The sequence below is a fragment of the Gigantopelta aegis genome, chromosome 4 (genome assembly GCF_016097555.1).
Source record: "Gigantopelta aegis isolate Gae_Host chromosome 4, Gae_host_genome, whole genome shotgun sequence".
Taxonomy (NCBI): Eukaryota; Metazoa; Mollusca; class Gastropoda; order Neomphalida; family Peltospiridae; genus Gigantopelta; species Gigantopelta aegis.
Window position 1 is genome coordinate 107,628,021 of NC_054702.1, and position 26,962 is coordinate 107,654,982.

The 26,962-nt window shown below is 35.9% G+C and overlaps 2 protein-coding genes across 6 annotated transcripts; both read left to right on the plus strand.

Annotated features, from left to right (window-relative positions):
* The first annotated feature begins 2,725 nt into the window (after window positions 1-2,725).
* LOC121371696 (actin-histidine N-methyltransferase-like) lies at window positions 2,726-23,787 on the plus strand. Of its 3 annotated transcripts, none has more exons than XM_041497781.1 (16): window positions 2,726-2,855; window positions 8,190-8,330; window positions 8,887-8,979; window positions 9,509-9,654; window positions 11,236-11,308; window positions 11,632-11,742; window positions 12,286-12,366; window positions 14,721-14,785; window positions 15,346-15,404; window positions 16,984-17,098; window positions 17,821-17,895; window positions 19,136-19,235; window positions 19,749-19,815; window positions 20,832-20,917; window positions 21,335-21,495; window positions 22,219-23,787. In XM_041497781.1, exons 1-16 carry the CDS (start codon window positions 2,852-2,854, stop codon window positions 22,366-22,368), a joined length of 1,527 nt encoding a protein of 508 aa, XP_041353715.1. In that variant the 5' UTR covers window positions 2,726-2,851; the 3' UTR covers window positions 22,369-23,787. The 3 variants fall into 3 exon arrangements, with proteins under 3 accessions (XP_041353715.1, XP_041353716.1, XP_041353714.1); XM_041497782.1 differs by lacking the exon at window positions 2,726-2,855 and adding an exon at window positions 3,118-3,165; XM_041497780.1 differs by lacking the exon at window positions 2,726-2,855 and adding an exon at window positions 5,551-6,560.
* LOC121371697 lies at window positions 22,680-26,500 on the plus strand. 3 transcript variants are annotated; one of them, XM_041497785.1, is made up of 2 exons: window positions 22,680-25,030; window positions 25,157-26,500. In XM_041497785.1, exons 1-2 carry the CDS (start codon window positions 24,867-24,869, stop codon window positions 26,100-26,102), a joined length of 1,110 nt encoding a protein of 369 aa, XP_041353719.1. In that variant the 5' UTR covers window positions 22,680-24,866; the 3' UTR covers window positions 26,103-26,500. The 3 variants fall into 3 exon arrangements, with proteins under 3 accessions (XP_041353719.1, XP_041353718.1, XP_041353717.1); XM_041497784.1 differs by having other exon boundaries at window positions 22,682-25,074; XM_041497783.1 differs by having other exon boundaries at window positions 22,684-25,118.
* Window positions 26,501-26,962: the final 462 nt, after the last annotated feature.

Sequence of the window (26,962 nt, forward strand, 5' to 3'; positions counted from 1 at the left end):
CATTTGAATAGCAATGTCATGTACCCAGTTTAGTGTTATGAATATGTCAAGTACTGAGCTACTGATTTGTCAAATACTGAGCTACTGATTTGTCAAGTACTGAGCAACAGATACATCAAGTACTGAGCTACAGATATGTTGAGTACTGAGCACCGGATACCTGTATGTCAAGTAACAAGATTTGTCATTTATGAATGACATGTCATGTGGTGAGTGAAGATAGGTTATGTACCAAACAACAGTCTGACATGGGACATACCATATGTCAAATACTGAATGACTGATATGTCATGTACTTGGTGCCTATGTTATGTACTAAGTAACAAAAATGTTAAGTACCAATCTAGAGATCTGTCGTGTACTGGAATGTCGGTGTAGTACAGACCAGTAGAACACCTTATAGAAATACAATCAGATATCTGAAAAGTTGGTTAGCCAGCCAAAAGTCCTGCATATTGACATGTATCCATTTATCTAAGATTTAGAAATTTTGTCCCCAGGTGTACAAAGACTAATGCTACTAAGTGTGGTATCAGCAGAGGAAATGTCTTAATATCACAGCTGGTTTTGGTGCTGAAAGGGGAAATCTACCTGTAGTTTAAAAAGCAACATTTAAATCTATATATCTGCTTGCCATGACTGCATTTTCACCTTCCTTGGACATTTGTGAAACTAATGTTCAAAGCAATAATAAAAATAACATACCCTACAATAGTTTTCAAAATGAGCCAATTTTTACATGAATATATATTTTGTTTTCACAAATTGTGGAGAATAGTGTTTATGTATTGGTTGGTATTAAGTGTTGCATATGGTATGGTTTAAACAATATTTATTCCCAATTATAATGCTGGTTGGGGTTTGGTTATCGGGCAAAATGCCTATATCAAAGCCTCTCCCTACAATTTGAAAATGTAATTCAGGTTTACACAAGATGACAGACCAATGGTAAATTCCAATGTTCCAAATTTTAAAGGCATATTCCCATATGCAAGTTAACAAATCTATTCACAACCCTATGTCTACCAAGGATTATAAATAAAAGTAACCTAGATTACTACTGAGATGGAAGAAAAGGTGGGTTATTTCTATAGTCACGTGGCAACCCCATGGGGGGGGGGGGGGGCTCTATGCCTTTAAGAGTGGAAAACAAAATATAAAATCTCAATCATACATCTTAGATATAATAGTACATGGTCAGTAATTCCCCATTACTATTACCTAATACTTGTATAACAAACATTATGTGTGGAAACATTGATATGTTAGGGTATTGTTACCTACACATAATTATAACAAATGTTGCACTTGGCCTTCCATGTTTCGTGTCCACACTACCTCTGGAAAATTCATACATTTAAGTCAATATACTAGTACAAGCAAGTAGTTGTGTGGACACCCAGCTACTATAGACCAACACGCAGGTGACAATAATTATAAAATATTACTTAGTACAAATGTATATTGAAATTAAAACAGTTTGAAGCAGTTACAAATTCATGAATTGATTCCACTATTCTTAAATTTATACGTACATCGGCTAAAACAAATTGGCTAAATACCTAAGTTTGCAAATTTACAATCAGCATTTATAATTAGTGCATTATGTGTAATGTAGAAATCATGTTTTATTTTCTACAAACTGATTCTGCTGGTCAGCTTTGAATGGGGTTTTTGTTCACCAGCATTATTATACACATCATCATTTATATCAGTTTGGTCTTTTAAAATAGTTCCATTTGTCATTAGAATACTGTAAATTTAAAATCCATTTGCTGTTTAGGGGTTGGGGTGTTAAAGGGGAAGTCTGACATTTGCATAATGATCTAAAATATTTATTAATTTTTCATGTGAAAAGTAAAGATTTTTGTTATGTATCTATATTATTTCAAAATCCAATAAGGGTTACGGCACATTTTTAATTTGAATTGTATCTCCATATTGACAGAGAACTGACTGCTATTTTAATGGTTGCAACTTGAAAATTTTATATTCATGAGTTAATTATGCAAAGATAATATGTAACATCAGTTAATTGTGGTTATTTATCACAAATATTTGTAAAAATAACAAAATATAACAAGTTCAATTAATGAGTGCATTTTCACTGCAGTGCATCCACATAACAGTGTACAATATCATCATTGTGAACACCCCTCACATCATAAGTACAGTCACACCTAGTCGCTATAAGTACATTATCAGTTTCTATTGTAAAATCAACTCTGGGAATTGTATTCATGTTATTAAAATTATTTTTACTAAAGATGTTGAAAGCTAAATATGTTTGTTGTATCTTTTCATAACAAAATTCTTCTCTCTTTTTTCTACTTTTTTTTTGGGGGGGGGGGGGAGGATACAGTGATCATACGAAAATCACCTCGTATTTTGCATGGTTTTGTTTTTTCTTGGGGTTTGGGGAGTATTTTGGGGGTCTTTTTTACAGTCATTAAATTGTTTCTATATCTGATTTGCAACTAGAGTCACGTAAACAAATTTATTCATCATTCACAAACATAAACATGAGGGCGAAACGACCCTGTGTAGAGGGCGAAACGACCCGGTATGGGGGCGAAACGACACGGGGCGATCGGGAATAAGGGCGAAACGACCCGATACCGATGCTGAGAGGGAGGGAGGGAGGGAGTGTTTTGGTTCATCCAGTAAGCAAAGAGATCAAGGCAAATTTTATATCTTGTTGACGTACTTTAAAATCTCATTTTGTGGCAATTATGTAGGTGTAAGAAGATGACGGCGACTTATGGGGATGGAGGAGGCTATATATTAATATGGTTTTCAATTGGTCCCTATCAGTATCCGTCAATCCTGGAGAAAATCCTCAAGTTCAAAAATGTGTGAGGATTCGTTTGTAACCCTATACAATGTATAGCTGTTTGGCAGTAATGCTAATACAAAGAAACGTTGTAATCCAGATTCTGGCAATTCTGTTTAATTCGGACAAAAATCCCCCCCCCCCCCCCCCCCCACACACACACACACACACACACACACACACACAAATGGGAGCCCGCACGCCTATGAGTGTCAAGCCTTATGTTTTTGTCGGATTGAAGGCCCGATTATATTGGTTTATGTAACCTAATACGCTACTACTGATGACGTTTTATGGATTGACTGAAAAAAGAAGTACTTTTCACGTGTAATGTAAGTGGAAAGTTATGTGTGATTAGAAAATATTGCACTGCTATATTTTAGAGTAATATACGTTCTTGTGTCAATAGTTATCATTAACACAGTCTCATCTGAATAATTTTATCATATCTCTTGAAGTATCAAGTCCGGAACAACACCCCAGCACGCCGGCGGTGTAAAATAGACGTGAAGGACTTTCCTTTGGCCAAATTACATAGCACCTACCAGTGCAGGCGGTCCCCCCTCTACCCACCCCAACCCTTTCCGTGTCCTGGACGGAAGAACCGGCTGAGGCCGGTACTTTTGCCCAGAACAGGCGTGCGCTACAACAGCTTGCTCAGAATGTGCACATTAAACAATTTTCCAAGTTCTAAGTTCCCTTTGGCACTGTCAGTGTGTCACTCAGGGTTTCTGCCAGAGGGTAAAACGGATATGGCACCATACCCAGATTTGTTTACATATTTTATTTTTTAAGTTGACCTTTTGACAAGATGAATTACTCTTATAATTGTATGATTTTCATAGCCATAAACGGCTAAAGTCTGAATCAAAATGTTAACAACTACGATAAATTGCTCTCCTACTTTTATCTTTTGTTAGATTTTACAGAGTATGACAAATGTTTTGAAAAGTCACTAGCCACAGGGCTAGTGGGTTTGTGAAAACCACTAGCCCACCAAGGTAAAGCACTAGCCCAAATTCTTGATAAATTATAACTGGATTTTTATCTAATTTTTGTAAGATTACACATTTACGACTATAACAGTAAAATAAAACAAACACTTAAATTATGTTGTAACTTTCAGTTTTATCGTGTTGTAAGTTTGGTCTTTTGTCAAGTGTGAACCATCGTCATTGTCCCGTTTTCACTTTTGCCCTTCCCCCGCCCCCCGGGATAATAATTGAGCTCATGATTGGTATCTAAACCCACTATCAAAATAATTAAATTTAAATGAGGGTACGACAGTGTGACACACGGTAATAGATGGTTTAGTGTATTTGGTAGTGGGTTATACGTTCAAGTTCAAAGTTCAAACCAGTTTTTACATGCCTATGTCCACTAGGGCGGGTTATACATTTAGGGCCTACTATTTAGGTCGCCAGGAACTCTGATGCCAATTGCTCAAATACAGGGCATCATCCCGTGTCAGATCAGTATCAAAAGAATATAACTGCGACATCTAATCCGTTGTTAATTGATGAACAAAAAAAGGTATTATCTTGTAGCCTATCAGCAGCTGCGACACATTATCCAAACCGTTACACGTAATAGGCCAAGCCGAGTCGTTGCATGTGCGGTTACTATTAAAGTAAATTGTTTTTCTGGTTGCCGATATGGTATGTAAGTGAAGTGTTAAATTAGAAAACAATAGGTAAATAAAACAAACACTGAAATTCAAAGCATGACTGGGGTTTACTTGATTGAAATTAACCTGTCGTCGCGATTGGTGATTTCCAAGTTCTTAGCCTAAAACATATGTGCGAGATTAACTACCACGTGACGTGTCCAACCAATCAAAACACGCACGTCATTAGACTTATTTCCTGTGCCAGAAACTTGAAAGGGAAAAGTAAACAATGCATGCTGTAACTGTTACGATGTAGAGATAACATGTTACTGCAGTTTGCAGACCTAGTTCAAGTGGATTATTATTATATACTGATGGCGTTGTTGATATTATTTGATGACAAACGTCACAATCAAATTTATTAAACGAAATTTCAGCCAGGAGAAAAAGAAAAAACCCACGATCGAGCAATAAGGAGAGGGGTGGGAAACCACTAGCCATGCGGGCTAGTGGTTTTGCGTTTCTCACTAGCCCGAACTTAAAAACCACTAGCCACGGGCGTCGCGCTAGTGGATTTGTCGAACTCTGGATTTTACCCACATTTTGTCAGACAAATCTTGAAAAAACCATTACAATGACACCGATTCCACATATTAGATGATAACCATGTCAGCTATATCGACTTCGCTGGGATCGCATGATAGGGCCAAAAGCATGTAATTTTGTGCCGGCTGCCATTTTGACTTTTTATGGAATATTCTCCAAGAGGGGTGAAAGGATATGACTTAAATTTAACAATGTCATAACATGTTCTGATATAAAAGCAAACGTGATGATGTCATATTTTTTTTTTTTTTGTAGTATTTGTTTGTTTAAAGATACCTCTAGAGATCATTGATTTTATATTTATTATGTCACATACTTTGGAGGCTTTCACCTCTCTTGAAGAGTATTCCATAAAAAAGCAAAATGGCAGACGGCAGAAAACTGCATGTATTTTGCCCTATGCTATCTCAGCTAAGTCGATACTGGCGACATGTTACAGTCTCATATGTGGAATCTGTGTCACTGTAATGTTTTTTTCACAGCTTATGTCTGGACAAAATTTGGGGGAAATGTAACAGTAATTAAAGGTTGGAGAGTAATTAATTTATCATAGTTGTTAAACAATTTGGTTCGGACTTTAACCCTAAACTTAACCCATTTCTTGTTTCTGGGGAAGCTCCCCATACCCACTGTTCACTGTGGTTGCATTCAATTCCATAGCGCCATACACAAACATTTCTTTCTGGCAGAAACACTAACTATTTTATTATAAGTATTTATAATGTCCAATCAACATGGGTCATGAAATTCCAAATTTTTATCCTCGTCTGCCATTGGAGAGCTATAGTCCATCCCACAGGGAAGACCTTTTTTCATACTATGGAATTTAATGCGGAAAAATATTATCTTTTGGTTATTTCCAAAACACTTTTACTTTTCTTCTTATGTCAAACTAGTCCAAGTACTCTGACTGAAGAGGGCTAGACAGACATTTGGACAGATATTCAGCCCTACAGTCCGAGATCAAGCTATGTTTTTTTTCGGGCAATCGCTGCCCACCACACGGTAGTCAAAGAATCCCGCTCTAATACCACAACAATCCTATGTTTGACGTTAAATACCTTTTCATTGATCATTTTTGAGCTACTTGATTTTGAAAAATCCACATGTTCATCACTAATACATGCACTACAGAAAGAAATCCAACAGCACCCACATTCAGCTAAACTCCGGGACACTCAAACGCAAAGACAGAAAATTACCTAATATTTGGTAATGAAGAAACAGAAAAAGACTTCAAACCTAGATATTAAATATATTTATTTTGGTGGCCGAAATGACTCGATCCAACTCTGGGTGAATGGGATTAAAGGCGAAACGGCACAGGGTTCAAAATGGTTTCAGGGCAAAACAACCCGGAATACCATCTTTCCAACTGCCCAAATATTTTTTGTAAATATTTATTAAGACTTAGTTAAATATACCTTAACACTATGTCCTTTAATTATTAACTGTCTTCACCATGAGCAAAGTGAAGGCGAGCTGAAGATCACTCTACTAAAATGGTTCTAGGTGAGCAACCACACAGAGTATCAAATAAAATATATTGCAAGGTGATCAATTTGACACTTTCCTTCATTTCAACTTATTTTCGTGCTTATATCCAATTAAGGTTCAATCATGCTGTTCTTGGCACACACCTCAGCTATCAGGGCTGTCTGTCCAGGACAGTGGGTTAGTTGTTAGTTGGTTAGTGAGAGAGAAGAGGGTGTAGTAACCATACACCTACCCATTGAGCCCTTGAGCTCTCGCTCTGGGTTGGAACCGGTACCAGGTAGCCTACCTATCAGCCTGTAGTCCGATGCGCCACCGAGGCCGGTTGTCACTCTCCTAAAACTTTTCAGGCAAGTGTTTATAGCGGAGCAGTCATGTCTGTGATGAGTCTTTGAGTGACAACTCACTTTTCCTGGCTAAGACTGGATTAATGCAACACTGAGTTAATTACATGAATTCAGTAGGTACCTCAAAGAGGGATAGAATACAAAAATCTTACAGAGAACTAATTGGACACTCGGACAGTTATAATCACAGTCTTTCGTCAGAGACGACACTATTAATGAAAATACAGAATTTCTGCCAACCACCCATTAATTCCACAATAGTCCTATGTTTTCAGGACAAATCAATGATTTTCATGTTTACTGATAACAAATATTTCACATTAATCACCAATACACTGTAAGACGAAACTCTACAGCACTTCGTTTCAACAGTTTCGGTTAAATTCATAGCTCTGAAAATGCCCTCAGGAGCTTTACCAATGACATTTTTTTGCCATTGAGACTGACGTCGTGGTTAGGCCATCGGTCTACAGGCTGGTAGGCACTGGGTTTGGATCCCAGTCGAGGCATGGGATTTTTAATCCAGATACCAACTCCAAACCCTAAGTGAGTGCTCCGCAAGGCTCAGTGGGTAGGTTTAAACCACTTGCACCGACCAGTGATCCATAACTGGTTCAACAAAGGCCATGGTTTGTGCTATCCTGCCTGCCTATGTGGCGATAGCAGGTTTCCTCTAAAAAAAAAACAGTGTCAGAATGACCATATGTTTGACGTCCAATAGCCGATGATAAGATAAAAAATCAATGTGCTCTTGTGGCGTCATTAAATAAAACAAACTACTTTTTTGCCATTGAATAAAAATTACTGCTCTTGGTAGAAGTGATGGCTTTATGTTTCTAATTTGGCAAATGTCCTTTCAGATTTTGATAAATTTTATTCATAATATTTTCTTTTAAGTTTGATTAATGAATCTAATTACACATGCACAATCCAATGATATTTTCTTGTATGAATTTACTATGATGTCCAAAGTTTAACAAAGGTAAATTACATTGTCAAATGTGTCTGGTGATTTAGTTAGGCCTATAAATAACCAGAAACAATATTTTAAAAAACCCAACATTGACATGGATTGATTGAACTGGAAATTAACTGTAGTATGATCAACACTAAATCATATGTGTTCATGTGTATTAGAAGAGATCAGCAGTTCACAACAAAACATAATATCAGATTAGGCCAATGATTGCAGGTGATCTTCAAGGCTCTTCAAAAGGGCATGGAAAATGTCTTTAAAAGGGAAAGTTATGGAATTGGGGTGATAACAAAGTGTTTAAACCCTGTACGGTGTTATTTTCAGATTGTCGAAGAATGGGCAGGAAGAGTAGGAAAGGCGGGGGGAAGACGAGTCCACCCACCACGGGTGCCACTTGTGAATCACCCACTCTGTCCAAGGCAGCCAGGAAGGAGATCGGCGAACTTGTCAGTCAGCTCTTACAAGGTATTTGCATATCGTTCCTTTTAACAGTTAGAAATTTGATCATACACATCATTTCAAGTTATATAAAGAGTGCTAACTTATATATAATTTTTATGTTGCTGAAAAAAGTTTAATAATATTTAATTTTCATGTGGGTTACTATCATATATACAGTGAAACCCTGCTATTGCGACCATTGGCAGGACTTATTAAAATTGATCTTAATGGTCCTAATACCATTCAAAATTGTTGTTAAATATTGATTGTGAATTTTACGCAGTTTAGTGACACTGCAGTACATTGTGTTTATTTACAGTGAACATTGTTTTTAGAATATTAAATGTACATCTAGATTAACGTTTTTCTTTAACTGGTTAATCACTGCATTATAAATAATAATTATACTATATTAATAAAACCGGAGGTCACGAGAGTGGATTTGAAACAGTATTTGTAAAATCATGTTAAGTGCTGATCCTATGTTCTGCAATTTTGTTTTGTATTTGAATTAATATAAAACTGTAAGCAGCTGAACATATTTACATGTGTTTGTCATGATAGTTTATTATACTGACAGTCTGCTCAAAGCCAGTGGCTACCGGAGTGAAGGAATGGGAAGACTACCCTGAGATCCACGGACTGATTGAGAAAATTAGAAAACTCCAGTCACGTTAGTCTGCTTTAGTAATAATATTTCACCATAGTAATTAATCTTTGTTCAACAATCTATAAAAATATTGCTTTATCTTTTAAAATGACTTACATGTATTCCAAAAGTTCTTATAATTTCTGTTTTTAATGTTAAATTAATGGAAAGAAGTGATCTCCTGACATGGCATCAGATTTAATCTCTGAATATATGGAAAGGAAATTTTCTTAGTGAGCACTGTATATTTAAAAGTACATGTACTAAAAATAAATATATATTTTAAGTATTTAAAAATAGATGGCCTGTGTAAATATTTTCTATAGTTTCAGGTGGTTTTTATGGTAAATTTTATAACAGCAAATTATTTGATTGATTATCTTATTTATCTTATTTTATTAGCAACAAACATACAATATTTGTGTGTAGTTTATTTACAATGTATTTGTTTTCTTGATATAAAAAAACAATTGTATAATGAAGATCTATGTAATATTTTCATCATTCTCATGTTTGGTTTTTATATTTTGTTTCATAATAATCTGTATTTCAGCTCTTGCCCCAGCTGAGAAGAACCGAGAGGAGTTCTTCCCCGCATTCCTGGGCTGGCTAAAGGAGAATGGTGTGCAGACCAATTCTGTTGAGATTGTTAATTACCCCAGTTTTGGTTTCGGCCTACAGGCAAGACAGGATCTAAAGGTGAGAACTTTTCTTATTGTCAGGGCTGGCTAAAGGAGAATGGTGTGCAGACTGATTCTGTTGAGATTGTTAATTACCCCAGTTTTGGTTTCGGCCTACAGGCAAGACAGGATCTAAAGGTGAGAACTTTTCTTATTGTCAGGGCTGGCTAAAGGAGAATGGTGTGCTGACCGATTCTGTTGAGATTGTTAATTACCCCAGTTTTGGTTTCGGCCTACAGGCAAGACAGGATCTAAAGGTGAGAACTTTTCTTATTGTCAGGGCTGGCTAAAGGAGAATGGTGTGCTGACCGATTCTGTTGAGATTGTTAATTACCCCAGTTTTGGGTTCGGCCTACAGGCAAGACAGGATCTAAAGGTGAGAACTTTTCTTATTGTCGGGGCTGGCTAAAGGAGAATGGTGTGCAGACTGATTCTGTTGAGATTGTTAATTACCCCAGTTTTGGGTTCAGCCTACAGGCAAGACAGGATCTAAAGGTGAGAACTTTTCTTATTGTCAGGGCTGGCTAAAGGAGAATGGTGTGCAGACTGATTCTGTTGAGATTGTTAATTACCCCAGTTTTGGGTTCGGCCTACAGGCAAGACAGGATCTAAAGGTGAGAACTTTTCTTATTGTCAGGGCTGGCTAAAGGAGAATGGTGTGCAGACCAATTCTGTTGAGATTGTTAATTACCCCAGTTTTGGGTTCGGCCTACAGGCAAGACAGGATCTAAAGGTGAGAACTTTTCTTATTGTCGGGGCTGGCTAAAGGAGAATGGTGTGCAGACCAATTCTGTTGAGATTGTTAATTACCCCAGTTTTGGGTTCGGCCTACAGGCAAGACAGGATCTAAAGGTGAGAACTTTTCTTATTGTCAGGGTGGGACATAGCCCAGTGGTAAGGTACTTGTTTGATGCACAGTTTGTCTGTGATCGATTCCCATTGGTGGGCCCATTGGGCTGTTTCTCGTTCTAGCTAGTGCACCACGACTGGTATATTAAATGCCGTGGGATGGTGCATATAAAAGATCCATTACTATCAATGTAAAAATGTAGCGGGTTTTCTCTAAGACTATATATCAAAATTATCAAATGTTTGACATAAATGGCCGATGATAAGAAATCAATGTGCTCTAGTGGTGTTGTTAAACAAAACAAACTTTACTTTCTTCCTATTGTCAGTATAAATCATTCCTGTATTTCACAATGTTCTTTGTTTCAAAATCTTTTGAAATTAAACAGTCAGATGTTTAACATCTTTGACGTCTTAATGGCAGTATGTTTATTATTAGAATTAATGATGTCATTTTAATCCATTTACCTGATTGTATTTCACAGGCTCTCACAAAGGACTTATTAGGGATGATTATTTTCAAAATAAAAATTTGTCATAACATTTCTTACTGTTTTTTAAATGATGCTTATTAGTGTCATGTAATAATCTCACGGGAATGTGTGTCATTTTATTAATACAATTTACGCTAATAAATGTATGCATTTCATAATTCATGTAGGCATTCTAATGGCTTTTTTTAAATTAAAAATAATAATAATAATGACAGAAAACCATCAAAACAGACTTGAAATTAAATGTGTATTTTCAGGAACCTGAGTTATTCCTGTCCATACCTAGAAAGCTCATGATGACAGTTGATTCTGCTAAAAAATCTGGTCTAGGTTTGTATTCTGTTTGAATTTGTTAATCTATAAAAGATGGAACCATAGGAACTATTTGTACAAAGGCTTAATGTTATCTTTGTGAATTTCAATCTTTGAGTTTGGGCAATAGCCCTACCCCTATCTGCTAGTGTCATGTTCCTAGCTACGAGGCAATCTAACCGTTAACCACATGTTGATTGAAAATTATGCACATGCTGCAACACAACTGCTCATGTATTTCATGTTTATCAGAATTAACCATTTATACAAAGAATATTGCTTGGGCCTGGTAGGGGACATGTATTGCTTTAGCAGTACTGTCAGATTGCTTGTTTTTCTAGGTGCAGTCTATGCAGAAGACAAGATTATGCAAGCCATGCCAAACATAACACTAGCTTTACATTTGCTGTGTGAGAAGAAAAAGGCGGATTCCTTCTGGAAGCCCTATATTGGTATCCTTTCATACCTGCAGGCTACATAGCAATAAATCAGCAAAATATAAGTTCATTTGAAGTAAAACTAGATGTTTATAATGTTCTCTAGACATTTTATTGTAGTGGAACATACACACAGTGACACAGTATGTATTCGAAGTCAGGTAATCTTTGTAAGCCTTTAGTAGGTCAGCTGCTGTGTAGTACAGTGAACCTCCTCAAAACTGGACCCTCTGTAAACTGGAATTCCATCAAAACAGTCCCTTTTTGGATCTTAGTACAGAACAGAACTTCTTTAACTGGATACCCCTTAAAACGTGACTTTTTACTTGGTCCAGTTTACAGGGGTTCACTGTTTATCATAAGTAATCAAATGTAGGACCGTTACTTTCTTTGTTAGGTCTTTATTCTAGTCTATGTATAGTGTTATCTCTTCTAGACATATAGCTCATCATTAGCAGTAGAATAAAGAATTTGTTTTTTGGGAAGGATTTTTTTTCTCCATAATTTATTTTTCTAATTGTGGTAATTTGTTTTGTTAATTTCCTGACTCTCATTAAGACATTCTCCCATCTTCCTACACGACACCGCTGTATTTTGGAGAAGATGACTTGCAGCATCTCAAGGGATCTCCAGCACATGGTATTTAGTTATAACATGATCACATGTCAGGCTTGTGGTAGTTAATGGTGCTCTTGGTTAATCAACAATTACTGTAAACCAGGGGGAAATCTGTGCTTATAAATTATGCATCGTTCGCACCCATCCTCAAGTTGCGAAATTTATACACATGCATAATTTTTATTCCAGATATCAACAGTTGTTCACGAAATTTACCAGATTACCTATTAATAAGGCGTATCATAAAATATTATTTGTTTCCGGTTACCCGACCAACCCTAATTTGAACCTGCCGACCCTAAAAACTTTTTTTGTATATCCAAAAATGTTTTTTTTTAATATAACAACGATTTCCACGAAAACATTCCAAAACTATCACAAGCACTAATTTGGTGTCATTTAGGGGATAACCCTACTGTGTTTTCCGATTTACGGACGTATATCGGTGGTTTTACTGTCGCAAATTTAGTTTTATTGGCGACCCGTTAGCCACGAAATGTTTTCTTCTGACAATTGATTGATGGAGTTATTTCCCTTCAAATTTAGTTCGGTAACTTTCGTGAGATATCAGGTGAAGAGTCGGAAAATTGTTTTCACGAATATATGCGATCTTTTCCGATTTTCTCTACATCTAGCATAGCGAGGTGTTCCGATTAATAATAATAATAATAATAATAATAATAATAACTATATTTAATGATTTACTCCAGCGACAAACTGGCCTTGTAGAAATTTAGTGACCTTCTGATAAACTAGGGGAGGGAATGTTTACCGATACTGATGGAGTTTACTGCCAAATCAAATGATTAAATATGTCAGTAACATCTCGATGCGTTTTGTTATTTTTTGTAAGTGGTTACTGGGAACTTCGCGGGTTTCCACTAAAAACAGTGTCAAAATGACCATGTGTTTGACCTCCCAATAGCCGATGATATTAAAGATAAAAATCAATGTGCTCTAGTGGCGTCATTAAATAAAACAAACTTTACTTTCAACATTCGTTTGAGCATCCTGAGCATTTGTACTGTACATATTTCTATTCATTGGAGCAATTGATTGCTTCAAACCAAGTGTGTACTTTAATACTGGATGCATACAGAATAAAACTAACATTGCAAATTATAAAATTGATAAATCTACCATTTCTTAGATACACTAGGAAAGATAATATTCATAACATTTTTTTATAATGTTATTGTTGGACAGATAAATATAGAACCCTTCTTTTCAGTTTTCATTAAAATAAATTGTTATAACTTATTTACTGGTTTCTATCAATTAAGGTTCAACCAAGTCTGTCCTGGTTAAGTGTTAGTATGAGAGTAAACCTTCTGCCTATTATTAAACAGCAAGGGGTCTTTTGTATGTACTCTCCCACAGATAGGTTAGCACCATGTTGCCCTCAAAATCAAAATGCCTTGCCTTTTATAAATTTATAAGTTGCCCATGTAAAAAGAAACCTTTAAACACACCTATGTGGATAGTACTACATACATGTGTATTTCCTTTTTTTAATTAAGTTATGAAATAGATATAGAAAATAAAATGGCCATACGGTTTTTGTCCTTTTGGAAATTGTATAATGGAGAAAAAAAGCCCTTATATTTAAAACTGCACATAAAATATGCCCCCAAAACGTCACTTTACCATGCCGTACTTCATTTCTAGGGAAAACACTGTGATGAATGGTATTGTTGGTTTGCATAATGCATTTCTATACATGTAGAGGTTATTTTGGATACCGGTAGTCAACACCTTTATTTAATATCCATAAATAAAATTATTTTCCAAAATAAAATGTTTTTCCTACCTACCTACCCTATATTTTTCCAGCATGTAATAGGAAATGAGTAAAAAAAAAATTCCAGCCTAATATACAATGTATATACCAGATGATTTTGTTTTCGATGCTTACACTTTGTTTATACTATAATTTACTACTGAAGAATTGCATGGCTTAAACTTAAAGATGGCACCGATGGCAATTGCCATTGTGATATAAATTGCTGTATGTCAGGTGAGTCACCGATGGCACTTCCGTGATGCAGGAAAAAAATTATTGCCATAGGTACAGTAAAATAACCTTTCATCAATTTCCTGCAAAATGCTGTAGGTGGGCCATTTCAACTGGCAATATTTTTAAAAATTGCTGTGTGTGGCAAATTCTTATGTTTGAGCTCTGGAATTGGCAATTGTTGTGGTTTAATAATTCCAGAAAACATTTGTGTGTATGTTTGAAGGGGAAAAGTCACTTCTTGATTTGTACACAAACTACATTGTGTAGATATGCTAATATTTCTGATTGTAAACTGTTTTTTAATATAAAATTTAAGCTATTATGTTTTAGTTGTTTACATATATTTGATGTTTTGTAGGTGATTCATTGAGCCAGTATAGAAATATTGCCAGACAGTATGCATATTTCTACAGACTGTTACAAGTAAGTAGTACATTTAAATGATATGGAAGGAATTAATTCATCTACAATATAATATTGTTATTAACTGTTTATAATTTTTATATTCATCAAATTTGCTTTGAATTTTTTTTACATGTTCACAGTATTCACATTTATATTTCATTAAAGTTGAAAATTTAGTTTTCAAAGAGTATAATTTCAAAATTGTTGTTTATAATATTTGGGCGGGACTTAGCCCAGTTGTAAATCACTCACTTGATGCAGGGTTGGTCTAGGGTCAATCCCCATTGGTGGGCCGATTGGGCTATTTCTCGTTCCAGCCAGTTCACCGTGACTAGTATATCAAAGGCTGTGGTATGTGCTATCCTGTTTGTGGGATGGTGCATATAAAAGATCCCTTGCTACTAATGGAAAAATGTAGCGGGTTTTCCCTGATGACTAAGTGTCAAAATGACCAAATGTTTGACATCAATAGCCGATGATTAATAAATCGATGTGCTCTAGTGGTTAAAGAAAGCAAACTTTGATCAAACGTTTAGTATTGAATCAGTAATGATTGATAAGCTCCCTTTTTATTGTAGAAGAGTCCGGCAGCTTCCAGTCTTGCCATTAAAGACAGCTTCACGTTTGATGATTACAGGTAATCTATTTCCCTTGGCGGATCCACCAGGTCTTTCCCGGTCCCAACCACTTCATAGCTAGCTAGTGTATTAAGGACAGTAGTGTGTTCTGTCCTGTCACTGGAAAAGTGCATATAAAAGATCTATTACTGCTGTTTGGTAGTAGTCTGTGTGTGTTTCCCCTCTAACTAGACCAGGTGGTTTTTTTTCCTCCCATCCAGTGCCCCACAATTGGTATATTTCAGAATTACCACATGTTTGACATCCTATAGATATTGATAAATAAATCAATGTGCTCTAGATGTATCATTAAACAAAGCAAATGTTTAACACTAACTGGACCCAGTGTCAAATAGCCACGTTAGACACAAAATACATGTAGCTGTAATTTAAAATCTTTCGGAGTGCCTTGAACAAACATTCATTTTCTTTTCATTTCTAAAGCTGTGTGCGAAATGTTTACAAGTGAATCTATAGTCCTTCCCAGGCCCCTATAAACAATGGTTTTTGTAAAAAAAAAAATTAACTTTGATTTGATAAATGAAAAAAGTAAAAGTGTTTTTGAAATAACAAAAAAACACTATTATTGTGTACGATTTAGAAAACTATCAGCTCAAAAATAAATAACTGGTAGTAAATACCATACTAAGAAAACTGCATTCTCCGTGGGAAACACTAATGCACTAGTTTTTACTTGTTACTTTTTATATGCCCGTCTATGATGGGTCGTATTATGGTATGGTGTTGTCCGTGCGTACACCCATCTGTTAACTTTTTCTTGTCCAGACCACATCTTGCATACATATGCATACAGGACCATCAAACTTCACATGTAGGAACAACTTGGGATGGTGGTGTGTTGCGTAGTATTACTAGGTCACTGTGACATGCTTTTCATGGTCTACTGCACATAACAGTAAATCATTGTCTGGACCATAGCTTGCATACACACGCATACAGGACCATCAAACTTCACATGTAGGAACAACTTGGGATGGTGGTGTGTTGCGTAGTATTACTAGGTCACTGTGACATGCTTTTCATGGTCTACTGCACATAACAGTAAATCATTGTCTGGACCATATCTTGCATACACATGCATACAGGACCATCACACCTCACATGTAAGAACAACTTGGGATGGTGGTGTGTCACATACAATTACTAGGTCACTATGATTTAAATAAATTAAATAATTTGTCTATATTCTGGACATCATATGAAAATCTTGTTTAGCACATATGCATATTTCTTGGCAGTTCTGTATTGTTAACATTACATACATAAACTGTTTCTCTGCCAACATAAATATGTCACTAGAGTACCCATGCTAAACAAAATTTCCTTTTCAAATAAGGAACAATAACTTCATTAATCAGAGCACCTTCTTCAATGGATACAGTATCATCAGTAGTTGATCCAAAACAAACTGTTCATCCACCCCATTGCAAAAATTTCACATAATTAGAATTGAATCATACCCATAACATATTAATATCTATGGTTTTGCATCAAACTCCTAATGGGCGTATCATGTACCTCACCGGTACTCTTGTTTCTCATTGTTTACGTAATATCATTCTGTTTAATCTACTACAGATGGGCTGTCTCATCAGTGATGACACGACAGAACCAGATTCCAACACCAGATGGCTCTCGAGTGACCTTTGGCCTTATTCCACTGTGGGACATGTGCAATCACACCAATGGATATGTAAGTCTAACAGTTTATCACAGGTTTGTGTGTCTGGTTGGGCAGTGTCGATAACTGACATGGAAATTAGTTATTGAAAGGTTATAATTCAGTCATTTATGTTGATTTCTTAATCTGTAATAAGTACACAGTTTAGAAATCTGATATGACTGCAATAATTTGCTGGGTTATTCTTCTAACATTTTAAAATTTAAAAAAAGGAAAGAACTGACATATTTCAATATATAGAATTATTTGTTGGCACTTATATTGGTTGAATATATAGAGAATCACTGGTTACTGCTTAAGATATTCTGTGAAAGATAGAATGGCTAATGCCATGATTCTCTTCAAACCAACAGTCACTGTTTGATCTGAGCAGGATAAAGCCAATATCTTAAAGCAATAAGTTATTTTATTTATCCTGGAATTTAACAAGAATACTTTGGAAAATCATAGTTATTCCAGTTTTCGTACACAAATTGTGTCGCATCAATCTTAATTCGTAAACGAGTTTTGTTAACTATTGAGAGTAATGATAAAATGAGTATGTAATTGAGAATGTAGTCTGAAGTAAACCAGTCAATTCGGGCGTATGTCATGTGACTTAAATGTTTTGTCAATGACAAAAAAACTCAGAAATTTGTCTAGTTATTTTTTCTTGCCAATGTATATAGTGATTTCAGGATAAATTGAGATGTATAGTAGGCTCCTTGAATAACAGTAAACGATTTTGTTTTCAGTTTACTGCGGACTTCAATGTTGAAAAAGACTGCAGTGAATGTTTCTGCTTGAGAGATTTTAACAAGGATGAACAGGTATATGGGCGTTAGCTTATGAACAGGTATGTGGGTGTTAGCTTATGAACAGGTATGTGGGCGTTAGCCTAATGAACAGGTATGTGGGCGTTAGCCTATGAACAGGTATGTGGGCGTTAGCCTATGAACAGGTATGTGGGCCTTAGCCTAATGAACAGGTATGTGGGCGTTAGCCTAATGAACAGGTATGTGGGCGTTAGCCTAATGAACAGGTATGTGGGTGTTAGCCTAATGAACAGGTATGTGGGCGTTAGCCTAATGAACAGGTATGTGGGCGTTAGCCTAATGAACAGGTATGTGGGCGTTAGCCTAATGAACAGGTATGTGGGCGTTAGCCTAATGAACAGGTATGTGGGCGTTAGCCTAATGAACAGGTATGTGGGCGTTAGCCTAATGAACAGGTATGTGGGCGTTAGCCTAATGAACAGGTATGTGGGCGTTAGCCTAATGAACAGGTATGTGGGCGTTAGCCTATGAACAGGTATGTGGGCGCTAGCCTATGAACAGGTATGTGGGCGCTAGCCTATGAACAGGTATGTGGGCGTTAGCCTATGAACAGGTATGTGGGCGTTAGCTTACAAATGGCTGCATAACAAAGTCATCCATTTATGAGAATGCGAAGGTTATCTTCAAAGACAAGTGTTTGTTTGAGCAGGTTTCAGTTTGTAGAGAGTTCATGTTTGCCTTTTTGATTTCAATAGCATTGCCATAATTTGATCTTGTTTATTTTTCGTGTCTGTATCTTGCAGGGGTGGGACGTAGCTCAGTGGTAAAGCGCTCGCTTGATGCACGGTCGGTTCAGGACCGACCACCGTCGGTGGCCCCATGGAGCTATTTCTCATTCCAGCCAGTGTTCCACAACTGGTGTAACAGGCTGTGGTATGTACTATCCTGTCTGGGATGGTGCATATAAAAGATCCCTTGCTGCTAATTGAAAAGAATAGCCCATGAAGTGGCGACAGCAGGTTTCCTCTCTCTATGTCTGTATAGTCCTTAACCATAATTATGTCTGATGCCATATAACCATAAATAAAATGTGTTGAGTGCATTGTTAAATAAAACATTTCCTTCCTTCAGTTGTCTTGCAATTTGTGTTATTCCTAACATTTTATTATTTTAAGTGTTTGTATTTTATTAACATAGTATTATTATTAAAAACCTCTAGTATTTATACTGTAAATTGATATGGCATGTTTTTGTTGTTGCCAATACTGGCATGTTGCTTTTTTTAATGTTTCAGATTTACATTTTCTATGGTGCCCGGTCCAATGCGGAGTTTCTTGTTCACAATGGCTTTGTTTATCCTGAAAATGAAAATGACAGATTATGTCTAAAGTTGGGTGAGTATACTTTGTTTATTGTGTTTACAGTCATTACTTTATTGAGTTCTTAACACAAATGTTTAGAAATTAAAGGCATATTGTCACAGACCACTGACCTATTACATCGCCTAACAAAGTATTACTGAAAAGTATATATATTTCATTTGTCTCTAAATGTACTTTATTCAACCATCTACGTAACCAACATACTCCACTTATTAATGATATTTTGTAAAAATAATTGAATTATGGCAATGGTCCATAATTCAAAAACTAACATTGCTGAGAGGGTTGACATGGATTTCACTCCATCATGGTGTAGTTAAAGTGATGCAATAACTAGATTTGGTCTGTAAAAATTAATGTAATTTTGATTTATTATTAATTTTTAGAGAAATAAGGTCCTTAAGTCTGTGACAGTATGCCTTTAAGAACCCAAAATTTAGCTGGCTAAATGAATTATTTCTACTTGACTTTTTTTGTTTTAAATAACTGAATGATATAGTGAATATGTTTTATTATTTTTCACAGGTATTAGCAAAGGAGATCCTCTATTTGTTTTAAAGTCAGAAGTGCTGTCAAAAGTAGGGCTGGAATCGTAAGTGTGTTTGTAGAAAACGTGCTTCACTCAAATACATGCTCAAATTCTTGTGGTACTATTTAGCTAATTAGTACAAAATTTAAGCTCATACTATTAGCATCTGGCAATAAAAAAAATTAATTGTTAGTTTTACTAACATTTTCAGGTGGGGAGGGTGGGGTATTTCCAGATGCCTAAAATGCTACACAGAAAAAAGGGAAATAAACATGTTTGTTGTTATTTACAAATTTGTTATTAAATATGTGTGTCAAATTTCAGTTCAGTTTATATTTTGCAATTTGGGTATACTTTGTGGTTAATTACATTATATTTTTTAAATACTCTGCAGCTTTAGTTTTAGATAATTTAGTCAAATTAATTAACAATCATCTCGTTTGCACCATTAGGAGACTATTTTGGATGACCATTTTAACTATCTAATCTTCAGTTGTGAAGAATGTAGCCTGAGGAGAGTATCACCTGAAATGTATAGAGCAGGGACATCCTTAACTACAGGTGTCTTATAAGTTGATTGTTATCACAATATATTAGGGGATTTTATCCTGCAACCACCGTTTCTATTGACAGAATAGGATGATGATTAAAACTAAATCATAGCCTGCTACTAGAAGGATATGACTTTTGACATCACATGCATAGCTACATACATAGCAAATCACTCATTTCACTTCTAGGTCATCGTACAATGTGGCTGAAATAGCAGAAATAATAGCTTTTTCCCTTCCATTCTTATGGTCTGCAGGATAAAGATAATAACTAGTTAATGACGTCTAATATTTGCTTTATCCTGTTGAGGCCGAATGAGAAATTCCGCTCAGCATTTTCCATTATTACCTTCACAGAATAAAGCAGATATCTGATGTCATTAACTAGTTATTATCTTTATGTAATTATATTCGCCTTTTACAGCGGGAATCCAACAAAACTTAACATTTGTAATGAAAGTGATTTATGTCTAAACTTTTCTCAATTTGGGATTTTTGTACAGTGTAATAAGTTATGTGTTATTTTAGTTCTCGGGCATTCTTCCTCCATTGTGGTGACAATCCGATTGATGGAGATCTTTTGGCATTTCTCAGAGTGTTCAACATGGAAGAAGGTGAGTATCTCTGAACACGTTTAGTGAAGTTCTGTTAGAACCACTAAACCACTGTCATTTTGTATACTAATTGTACTTATCTTATCTTCCATTAGTGTTTCAAATACAGACGAAAAAAGTACATATAAAAGTTGTTTTGCTTTTAATAGAAGGAAAATGAATAGCTTATGTGGTAGAAGGAGAATTCTTCTCCGTAGTAAACTGTGTTACAATTATCTTCTTTGATGCTGCTGATTATACTAATGGTCTAAGAGTGTATTTAACAATGTTAATTTATTTCTCTTTGCTTTTAAACAGGTAAATGCACTTAGCTAGAGAGATGAGTGATGAGGTTATGTATTTATAAAAAGACAAAAGATTTAAGTTTTCTTCAGTTTCCTTTTGGTTAGTAAAATGTTTGTAATACTTTTATTTCAGAGCTCTTAAAAGAAAGGTTTTCTGGAGAAATGGCCGCAGAAAATCTGCAGAAGTTAAAGGAATTGGAGCATCCTGTTAGTCCTGAAAATGATCAGAAAGTTTGGAATTTCATAGAAATGCGAGCCTCATTGATACTGAAGAGCTACCCAACAACAAGAGAGGTAAGAAAGATATTTGTTTATTTTGGGCATACATTATATGTGCCATCAATTACAAAATGTTGAATTTTTGACAATTATCATGGATGCAATTGATTGGATATATGAAGTTGTAAATGGATGAGGTGTTGCGGGTTGATGGGGAATGTTGCCATGCAGTTCATTCAAAAGGCAATTCACTCAGTCAATCAATCAACCATGTGACTCGTGCTTACAGCCACTGAAGGTTCAAGCACGACTGTCTTTGGCACATTCTCCGAGATTGCCCGGTGGATGTATCCAAGACAGGGGGCGATATACCAGTCATGGTGTACTGGCTGGGATTCTCCGAGATTGCCCGGTGGACGTATCCAACACAGGGGGCGATATACCAGTCATGGTGCACTGGCTGGGATTCTCCGAGATTGCCCAGTGGATGTGTCTAAGACGGGGGATTCACCTGCAGCCTTCATTGAGGTATTTAGTATTTCATGATTTAACAGTCACACCAATGGCAACTGCCTTATTTGCAAAATGAATTGCCATAGGTCAAGAGCTTTTCGACTGACAGTTTTTTACCATTGCATATTATTGCCATTGGTTTAAAATTGCTGAAGACAAATTGACATAGGTGATTTTAAAATTGCAGTAGATATTAAAGTTCGAGCTGTGTATTTGCCACAAGTGCTCCCCCCGCACCATTTTTAGTTTTTAAATTCATCCATGTTGTTTAATGTTTTTTTGCAGGATGATGAAGAAGAGTTACAGAAGGAGGGTCTGTCTGAACCCCACAGACTGGCATTACAGCTGAGAGTGTGTGAAAAAACTATTTTACAAAACACTGTCAAATACGCTGCAAAAGCAAAGCAAGAAGAGACTGTTGAAAATGGCACCTAGCACTAAGCAGTGCCTGGTGTCTTCACACACAAATTTCACTTAACTCTTAAATGTCACTTCTATTTTAACTTTTTTATAAGGTGAATCTTTATTTTATTTTTATTTTTTTGTAATTTTAATTCTATTTAAGATGAAAATTTGACACATAAGAAGTTATGACAAAAAAACAATTACTTGGACTAATTTTCATATTTTTTTCTATTGACCCTACATGTAGTGTGTTTGAGACATCTCATTGTGGAGATGTCTGGTGCTATTGTTTGCTCAGATCATCATTGTATATTCCCTGGTTTGTAGTGATCATGTGGGTGTTATATTCATATTCCTTGACTAAAAGAAAGGTATATTCCCTGGTTTGTAGTGATCATGTGGGTGTTATATTCATATTCCTTGACTGAAAGAAAGGTATATTCCCTGGTTTGTAGTGATCATGTGGGTGTTATATTCATATTCCTTGACTGAAAGAAAGGTATATTCCCTGGTTTGTAGTGATCCTGTTGGTGTTATATTCCTATTCCTTGACTGAAAGAAAGGTATATTCCTTGTTTTGTAGTGATCCTGTTGATGTTATATTCCTATTCCTATACTTAAAGAAAGGGGACAAATGTCAGTACCATGTGATCTACACACAAACAGACATTTTTAAATAACTGTCCCTTAATGTTTTTACACATAAATTGCACATGCATTGTGTATTTGACCCAGAACAAAATGATCTACATCTGAACCAACTATTGTGAAGTTAACAAATTTAATATCACTAGAAAGTATCATTATGTTAAGAGAAAAGTGACACGTAGCCAGATAAAAACAGTTAATTTCATAATCAGTCTCCTGTGTTTTCTGTGAAAAACAAAGACATCTGACGGTAGATTCCGAAATTTGTCTGATTGTCATACTTGTCACTTTAAAGCCTACTGCAGACGAGAGCTGCCAGCTAAGAAAAACGTTACTTAAGACATTTTGCTCAGCTGTAGGCTCCTAGCAATTTCACTGCACACAATGAGCTACGTGCTGAGCTAGTTTGCTTACAACTGTCACAATGACGTCAAGATGACTCAATTTTCGTGTTGGCTAATTCAGCTCAGCTGATGGCATACGTAGCCTGCACACAGTGAGATTTTTGCCATGCGTGGCCAGAATATCAAACACGATAGATATTTTTCTCATGACCAAATCTTTTTTTTTGATGCCTTTGATTTATTTACTCAAATTTATCAACATGTAGTACAACTGGTTGTGTTCTGTTTGCTAATATATTGCTGGTTCTGGCAGATTTGAAGAGTACCAGTCTTGTATGCATTTGTTTTCATTTTAATCATATCACTGCCTAGAACCGATATTGTCTATTGCTTCTGTTATATCGACAAATCCTGGTAGTGTGACTACAAAAAATTGTGATTAAATCTTTGTCTTCTGTTAATGTCTTACGTTTGGAGGTCATTTACCATTATTTAAGTGAGTAGATATTCAGAGAATTTTTACATTTTAGAACTGCAATGGGCCTGTTTTCCATTAATGTGATTCTGTGCACGATTTATTATGTGTGTTAACATGCACGGAAATGTGCTTTTCGAAATCTGCATTTTCACAAGTGGATTATTATACAGAATTTGACGTTGAAGCTGCAGCTTTATACAGGATACTCCCCAAGTGTCTTGTGATATCATAATTTATCAGCACAAGTTGATAAAAGTATTTTTATACTGTTACCAACAAGTTAAATACATACTTTTTATACTGTTACCAACAAGTTAAATAAATTATGATATGACAAGACACAAGGGGGGTATTCTTTTTATCATCCACTATCATTCTTTTCATATGTGACAATTGTAAACAATGTCAGTAATGTGAGTTGAATGTCACTATATTTGGCAGCGGTAGACTCGTTAACTTGCAAAACGACAATGGCGTGAAGTCACTAATGATAAGATTAGTGCTGAAACTTGCACATTGACGAAACAAAATATTGTCTTATGATTAAAATTTGACCAATCAAGATTATAAGAAGCGATATCTCCTAGGAAAATATTGCATGAGATATCGCAAATTATAGTGCCAGCGATATCTCTTACAAAAGTCTTTAATGGATGATAAAATGATGTCATCACTCTGAAAATCAAGAATTGCTAATTAACTTACTTTTTTGAGCACATCAAATTTGTGTTCATGTAAAACGGGCATAATAATGCATTTCTTTCCTACTATTTAAAATGTGGTGTATGGCAAATTGCTATATCAGTTATTTTTAAAATCCCAATGTGCAATTTATTAAATTATTATTTACTTATTAACTGTTTGGTATATTTGTTCATTAACAGTCTTAAATATAGATCTGTAATTGCTTAATTATCAGTATCAACAATTGTTTTACCATAGTTCAGTTATGGTACCAAGACATAGCAAGATGTGTCACTACAGTAATACTCAGTGTCCCAGGCATTGTTTATCATGTGTCACTACAGCAATACCCAGTGTCCCAGGCATTGTTTATCATGTGTCACTACAGCAATATCCAGTGTCCCAGGCATTGTTTATCATGTGTCACTACAGCAATACCCAGTGTCCCAGGCATTGTTTATCATGTGTCACTACAGCAATACCCAGTGTCCCAGGCATTGTTTATCATGTGTCACTACAGCAATATCCAGTGTCCCAGGCATTGTTTATCATGTGTCACTACAGCAATATCCAGTGTCCCAGGCATTGTTTATCATGTGTCACTACAGCAATATCCAGTGTCCCAGGCATTGTTTATCATGTGTCACTACAGTAATACCCCCAGGCATTGTTTATCATGTGTCACTACAGCAATACCCAGTGTCCCAGGCATTGTTTATCATGTGTCACTACAGCAATACCCAGTGTCCCAGGCATTGTTTATCATGTGTCACTACAGCAATATCCAGTGTCCCAGGCATTGTTTATCATGTGTCACTACAGCAATACCCAGTGTCCCAGGCATTGTTTATCATGTGTCACTACAGCAATATCCAGTGTCCCAGGCATTGTTTATCATGTGTCACTACAGCAATACCCAGTGTCCCAGGCATTGTTTATCATGTGTCACTACAGCAGTACCCAGTGTCCCAGGCATTGTTTATCATGTGTCACTACAGCAATATCCAGTGTCCCAGGCATTGTTTATCATGTGTCACTACAGCAATACCCAGTGTCCCAGGCATTGTTTATCATGTGTCACTACAGCAATACCCAGTGTCCCAGGCATTGTTTATCATGTGTCACTACAGCAATATCCAGTGTCCCAGGCATTGTTTATCATGTGTCACTACAGCAATATCCAGTGTCCCAGGCATTGTTTATCATGTGTCACTACAGCAATATCCAGTGTCCCAGGCATTGTTTATCATGTGTCACTACAGCAATACTCAGTGTCCCAGGCATTGTTTATCATGTGTCACTACAGCAATACTCAGTGTCCCAGGCATTGTTTATCATGTGTCACTACAGCAATACCCAGTGTCCCAGGCATTGTTTATCATGTGTCACTACAGCAATACCCAGTGTCCCAGGCATTGTTTATCATGTGTCACTACAGCAATACCCAGTGTCCCAGGCATTGTTTATCATGTGTCACTACAGCAATATCCAGTGTCCCAGGCATTGTTTATCATGTGTCACTACAGCAATACCCAGTGTCCCAGGCATTGTTTATCATGTGTCACTACAGCAATATCCAGTGTCCCAGGCATTGTTTATCATGTAGATGAGTTATGCTGTCTCGGTGCCATATGCAGTGTACTATTGCATTTTGGGAAATGCCACATAAAGGATGTGTATTACTACTCTTTGTGTTAAATATTACAGCAGATCAACTATGTGTAATACATGTAACTTGTGTACATGTAGTTATATAAAATGTACATACTGTATAGTTAATAATAAAAATGTTTTGTAATTTATTCATATAATTGTTTTAATAGTTGATTATTTATTAATATTTTTAATAATAATGTTTTGTAAACATAGTAAAAGTTATAACGACATTGTTCTATATAAGAAAACAGTATTTTTTATGATCTTGACTTTTTCTGTTTTACAATATCATTAAACAAAAACACTATTCAGATTCTGTAAACACAAAAGTAAAGAAAGGAAGAAACGAAAAGGCTTTGAATAATTTTGTTTATACATCTACAAATGGCAGTACTTGGCCAGGAATTGATGAGGACACTAATGGAAAGGTACAATTTGTTCACGGTATCATCAAGTCAGTGTATTGGGAGAAACTGTTCTATGATTTACAAGTTGAGATTTATTTCCCTGAAATACAATTAAGACACATTCAGCTAGATAATGTGAGAGTGGTGTAGTCGCTTCAAGTTGGGCATCTTGCTCTTTTTGTGTTTTGAATAGTTCCCTACAAACGTTTACTTTCAAATGATATGATCAAACGAAATAGCTTTTATGGTTAAATATATTTTGGTTCATGTCAAAGTGTTACAATCCACTTCAGTGTCGGACAATAATGTCATTAATTGGCACACTATAACGTTGCCAGAATGTCAAACAAACAAGATCGGATAAATTAAAATTGATTATGGTAACAAAGTTAAACTCGCTTGCATTT